Source organism: Zea mays, chromosome 5, assembly GCF_902167145.1.
Source record: "Zea mays cultivar B73 chromosome 5, Zm-B73-REFERENCE-NAM-5.0, whole genome shotgun sequence".
NCBI classification, from domain to species: Eukaryota; Viridiplantae; Streptophyta; class Magnoliopsida; order Poales; family Poaceae; genus Zea; species Zea mays.
This window is the reverse complement of record NC_050100.1, coordinates 69,373,392-69,379,911: the sequence shown is the minus strand read 5'-3', so window position 1 is coordinate 69,379,911 and position 6,520 is coordinate 69,373,392. Positions and strand designations below refer to the sequence as shown.

The 6,520-nt window shown below is 45.6% G+C and overlaps 1 protein-coding gene across 1 annotated transcript; it reads right to left on the bottom strand.

Annotated features, from left to right (window-relative positions):
- Positions 1-453: 453 nt before the first annotated feature.
- On the bottom strand, positions 454-2,329 carry LOC100282503 (lactate dehydrogenase1). The gene is made up of 2 exons (NM_001155412.2): positions 1,547-2,329; positions 454-1,251 (listed from the first exon to the last, which is right to left on the bottom strand). The coding sequence occupies exons 1-2, from the start codon at positions 2,165-2,167 to the stop codon at positions 805-807; spliced, it is 1,068 nt and encodes a 355-aa protein (NP_001148884.1). The 5' UTR covers positions 2,168-2,329; the 3' UTR covers positions 454-804.
- Positions 2,330-6,520: the final 4,191 nt, after the last annotated feature.

Genomic DNA, 6,520 nt, shown 5'->3' with positions numbered 1-6,520 from the left:
GATAGTACCGACTTAGTGATACATCAAGAAAAAGGTTATATGTATTTACTTTTGAGAAATTCACTTCGAAAATTTACATTATAAGAATTGTCATGATAATATAGGTTTGGAAATCAGAATACAAAACTTTTGATTACATATTAGAGACAAGGGTAAAGTTAGGCTTGCAACTACTTCCTCCGTCCACATGAGTTTATCCTTTTAGGTCTGCCCTAAGTCAATCATCATGGACTTTGACTAGTTTTACCATATGGTTCATAAAATTTTACAACATAAAAGCAAAAACAAAATATTCATTATAACTTGAACTATCATAATATATACTATCCCCGTTCTCGAATATTTGTCATCCGCTAGTTTATTTTTGAACTAAACTGCGACAAATAAAAAAGAACTGAGGGAATAAATTTTTTAGTTTAAAACAATTTATTCTTTTATATATATCGTTGATCAAAGTTTAAATATTTTGACTTACGAAAAAATCTAGAAAGACAAATTTATGTGGACGGAGGGAGTAGAACTTAATTTATCATGAAAAAATTAGGAAAGCTCAATCCATCGCCTGTTGGGCATTGTGATACTCTTGATACCACCGTGTAGTATAGCTCTCACAACAATAACGATTTGGTGAGATACATGAAAAAGAAAGCCACAGCCCAAATACTCGTAGTAAGCAGCTTAATGCAGCTAGAAAGCACACATTGTAGCGGTTTGTTTTTATTGAACACGGGTACCGGATGCTGCTGCTAGGTTGTGGAAATTGATGCAATAATTAATTAATGAAGAGAGACGGTGATGTGATCATCAGAGGCCGAGGAGCTGGCAGTTCTCCCAGATGGTCTTGGCGGAGCGGCGCAGTCGTTTGGCCTCCTCCTCGGTGAGCTCCATCTCGGCGACGCCCTGGACGCCGGCGCGGCCGAGCCTGGCGGGCAGGCTGAGGAAGACGTCGTTCCCGTCGGGGATGCCGTGGAACCCCCTGGCGAGGACGGAGACCGGGTGGATGCGGCGCTGGTCCCGGAGCAGCGACGCGGCGAGGCTGGCGACGGAGTAGCCGATGGCCCAGGAGGTGTAGCCCTTGAGGCTGATGACCTCGTAGGCGCTGTCGACGACGGCGCGGCGGATGCCCTCCAGCGCCTCCTCGTCGAAGCAGCGGTGGCTCTCCTGCAGCGACTTGAGCACCGGCATCCCCGCCACGCTCACGCTCGACCACACCGCCACCGAGCTGTCGCCGTGCTCGCCGACCATGTACGCCTGCAAAACAAATTGATTGATTCATAGACATGTTGTATGCTCAGTTCTACCAAGATTTAAATCAGATCAAATCTTCTTCCTTCTTCTTTTTTTACCAAGTTTATGCTCTCGGTTTTACCGAGTTTAAAATCAGCTCAAATCTTTTTACCAAGTTTATGCTCAGTTTTACCCTACATTTAAAATATGAAATCTTTTGGAGACGCTCTTAGCAACCAGAGGAGTGGTCACAGTCCAACGGGAACTGATGCCTCTGGCAGATGTGGGCCAATGGCAGATGTCATTACTCCTCACGAACCTGTACGTCCTGGGCGTTGACGTCGAGGTGCTCGGCGAGAAGGAACCTGAACCTGGACGAGTCGAGGTTGGTGCCGGATCCGATGACGCGGCTGGCCGGGAAGCCCGAAAGCTTCCAGGCGACGTAGGTGAGCACGTCCACGGGGTTGGACACGACGAGCAGCAGCGCGTCGTGGGACTGCTCCGCCAGCGGCGGCACGATCTTGCGGAACAGCGCCACGTTCCGCTGGAGCAGGTCGAGCCTCGTCTCGCCCTGGATCTGCCGCGCCCCGGCCGTCACGATGACCAGGTCCGAGCCCCTGGTCACGGACATGTCGGTGCCGGACACGAGGCGCGTGCGCGGCAGGAACGCCGCCGCGTGCTGCAGGTCCAGCATCTCCCCGCGGAGCTTGTCCGGGACCGCGTCCACCAGCGCGATCTCGTCGGCCAGGTCGCGCGTGAGGATGGTCTGCGCGATGGCCATCCCCACGTTGCCCGCGCCGATGACCGACACCTTGGTCAGCCTCCGCCGGTGGTGCTGCGACGTCGGCGTCGACGAGTCGCCGGACACAGGGCGGAAGAAGCCCGACGACGCGTCGCCGGCGTCGAAGCCCAGCTCGGAGAGCGAAGTGGCCTTCTTCATCTTCTTCTTCCCACCGGTGGTGCTGCTGTTGCGGGCGGAATGGGATGGGATTACGTGTGTGATATGATCTGGTTGGGTCAAATCTCCGCGGATCGGATTTCTCTGTGGAGGAAGGAAGGAATGGCAATGGGCAATGGCTACTCGACTCGTGGGAGGGGAAAGGTCCACCACCCTGCTCTTTATATATTCAATTCCATTAATACCCTGGCCCCACACCAAAGACCAAACCACTTCACCGGTTTGGAGCCGCTGGTTAAAATTGTTTCGTTTCAAAAAAAATCTTAAATTTGAACATACCAAGGTGCGGTTTAGTGCTTCACTAAACTGAAGTAGATAGGGCCGGTTGACGACAGTTACCCACCATACTACTAGTGATTAAAAAAACAATTCATTGAATAGTTCCTTCTCTTTGCATACGCTACCATCAAGGGTCTTTTACTGCTGTAAGAGCTAGTTTAGGAGCTAAAATACTGGAGAGAATTAGAGGGGTTAAAACTCTCTTCTTATTTAAAATTAAATAAGTGAATTTTATCTCATTTAATCTCTTCCATTTTTATGGCTTCAAACTAGCCCTAAGTGTGATCGTGCTATCTATATGAACTTTGAACTTATTTTATCATATTTACATCTGTTCGTCGCACAACTCTCCCGGCACAACAGTTTAGGTCCTTTAACTTTTCTACCTTGGTGGTATTCTCTTAATAATAACACATATGAGTAGTATTCGATGTTGAGCATGTTCGTTTAACTTTAATCTATATTGATTTTTACTGCTTATTCAGTGTCTTGCAGTTGTATTAGTCGAACAACTGTCAGGGAACAACCTCGTTCGTGACGCTTTCGCTTTCCTTTGTTGCGTCTTTGTTCGAAAGGCGTGCAAGTCGGTGATAAAAATAAATCAACGATCGATGACTCGTACGGCCGGTGGAGACCATCATCAACCAACGATACAAAGGGTGTAATTAGCGACCGAAACAAACAGGGGGGCGCGCGCATGGTTTTGTGAGCTTTCTCTACTTATAATAATATATGCGTAGTATAAAATAATGACGCAGCACCAGTACATTGTGGTTATATAAGTACGCCATTTGTTATGACTTATATAAGTGCTCTAAGGTTACACATACAAATATTCATAATGTTTTCTACAAGTCTAATAAAGCTTTGGAAAATATTGAATTGGTCAAAATCTATGACTGCATTTTTCATTTAGATAACATTTAGTACATCTCAGCTTTACTGTTGAAGCTTCTTCTTTTGTAAAGCAACTTCGCGAGCGACTTTATCAGTAAAATTGAGCTGTTTTTTTTTAAAAAAAAATGTTTAGTAAAGCAGCTTTACTAAGAGCTCCACATGTATGTCGGACAGAAGAAAATGAGAGAGAGAGAGAGAGCTGTGAAAGGTTATGGGAAAAGGCAAGCATGTGCTGTGTGTCTGGCGAGGCAAATCCTGGAGCTGAGCAGCCGGTTTTCACTCACCTGGTCAATTAACCAAAACCACGCGTACCGCCGCCACTCTTGCTACATCAACGTATCAATCGATAAGCATCTGCATCCTGTATCATTGTTTACTAGTACATAACATATGGCTTAATTTGTACCTTCTCTTGACTTTTACGTACATAACAAGATGCAGCATTATGTTAACAAATAATAATGCCCTAGTCAAGATGAAAGAATTGATTCGTCTCCAAAGAATAAACAGTCTGTGTATGCGGCTGGCTAGCACAGTAGTAGTACACTATAACAACAACACTACAGAGCCATGCTTCTCACACTACAAAGACACACACCTTCTCCTCTATCCTTCTCCAGGGAACTAAAACCAAAATGGCGTTGTTTGCGTTTTAAACAAACTGGGTAGGGGCAGATTATCTGTACAAGGGCATCTGCATGCTGCTTCTCTTCCCTTCCCACCTGTAAACAAAGGCCCACCCAACCCTTTCCCTTCTCTCTAAAACACAAAACCAACATATATGTATATATGGCTACAAAAAAAAACCCTGCATCTCTATTAGTACAGGCCTGACGCACCTCGGTGGTTTAGAGCGCGCCCCAGAATCTCGTGCAAAGTCACACCAAGCCCATTCCAGCTGCGGCATCCCCGTGGTCAGCATTTTAAGGGCACCTTCTTTTCTGTCACCTGCTTGGGGAGGGGTTGTCATCGCTGCCTTTAAGACACGAGTTGCGACGGTCATGCTGACCAGTCGCCAGTTACAGCTCGACCTCATGAAGATCCTCTGCCAATCCATTGAGATGCCCTGATGAGTTGCTGTTGGAACGGCTGTGTGGTGGTTTGCCAGGCATCAGTGGTGAATGCGTCGTCTGTCTGTCAGGCGATATAGTGCCCGCAAAAGCATTAAACTGCTCAGAGTATGTCCCACTCCAGGACGCGGCTCGAGATTTTGAGAATGAGCTGTCGTTGCTTAATGACGATACCCCGGAACCCTGGTAAGGGGTGGAGATGTTCTCCATACTAGATTGCCGATAAATTGTTGATTGCACTGGTGATGGAAATTGCGTGGGTGGTGGGGTTGAAGAAAATGATGTTTCTGCTGGCGGTGAGGCTGACCGCTCATCCTGATGGATGGTTTCACTGTGTATCTCTGCTGCTTGGTGTGGTATCATCTGATCCGCGGCAACAGGTGCTGCAGTTGGCATGAAGAACTTGGCACCAGCTGGTGGTGTCATAGATGGAGCAGCTGGTTTGTTATATGATGGCATTGCACCAGATGCACCTGATCTATTGAATGTGTCAACATATCTAAAATGAAAAACAGAGAGAAAACCCATCAGTTTGCCAGATAATACCTTGGAGAGCAATATAGAAATATAATTAAAAAGTAGTAAATGTCAATGCCACTGTTGAATTACCTGGACCGGACACCCATCCGTCCACGAGCAGAAAACTGGTTTTGGCTAGGTGGAATTGGCGGCATACCCAGACCTTGCTCTGAAGAATTTGAGGATTTCCATTCTGTGACTCCATTGGGAGCATGGCTTACGCTCATGGGGCCATTCAACTTATTGTCTAGCATACCATTCTGGAAAGATGGTTTTGTTGGAGGTGGAGGAAGAGGAGGCTCTTCGGCAGGAACAGCAGCACCTTCCTCCACCCACCGCTTCAATTTTTCATCATAGTAAAATTTGTTCTGATCCCCTAATTTTGCCTTCAGAACAGAAATAGGATCATAAGTTGGCCTTGCATATAGAAAAGAAGAGATGAAGAAAAAAAACTGGAGATTGTCCATTTCATAACCCAGTAAAAAAATACCTGGCGGTGGGATTTTGACACTAATCCCATAGTCTTCTGCACTAGCCAACCAAATCGAGAACTGCTGGATCCTGATGCACTGCTCTGTGTACCATCTGATCCACCAGCACCCTGTTAGGTTTTTAAGACGAGATGAGGGAATAAATACCAAAAGATATATCAAATTCAACATCAACTGACCAGAAACTAATCTCTCAAATTTTCTCTTTGCAAGTACCTGTTTGGATGATCTACCAAAGTCCGGCTCAGAAACACTTCTGTTGTGTGCAATTTTCCTGCCAGTGCCACCACTATCCTCTGCTATCTCAGTCATTGACTGCATTGAAGCAGATGGTATTAACGATGGCATGACCATTACCGATTGGCTATTAACAAATTTTGCTGCCGCAGGTATAGAGTGGCTCTCTTTATCACTAAAAGATCCATGTGGCAACGGTGGAAGTGGTGCAGATGGTGTACCCATCATGCGGGATATAGATTTATCAAGCGAGGTAAAAATCTTCCCAACTATTTTTCCTGGGGCAAGATTTGTGCCATATCCACCCTACAGAAAAAACAAACAGCGAGAGTTGGTCCATTTGTAAATGAACTAAGGAAAAGAGCAAGAGAACCACAGATATAAAGCAAGCAAAGATTTGCAATAAGCAATATACCAAATGGCATGGTCATACCTGCTGGTGAGTGCGTATCCTCTCCTCCAGCGAAGAAAATAATTGTTTCCACACCTCCAATTCAGGGGCACGACCAGAGGCTTTCAGTACCTTTATAGACGCTTGGCAATACCTAGAGAAGTTAATTCAACTGCGTTATAATGTACAAGTACAAGATAGGGAAAGGATCGTGTCATTTGCTTGTTATGAACAGGCCAACAACCTACCTCAAAGAATCAGAAACTTTCCCCACTTCCACAAGCATGTATGCATATATCAGCTTATATGGCTGAAAGGATAGTAGGATATATTGAGAATTACCAAGCACCTTCGCATATTCATAAACCTCTGTCCTCTGTTTGCATTTTGAAGATATTAGTCCAGAGTCCAGACAGTGAATAGCAACAGAAATAAAATAACAAAAAACTAT

Bases quoted from the DNA above. Each gene is read 5' to 3' on its own strand.
- LOC100282503 (NM_001155412.2), bottom strand. From the start codon at position 2,167: ATGAAGAAGGCCACTTCGCTCTCCGAGCTGGGCTTCGACGCCGGCGAC. The intron at 1,252-1,546 runs GTTCGTGAGGAG...TTTGTTTTGCAG, and splicing joins TCAACGCCCAGGACGTACAG to GCGTACATGGTCGGCGAGCA.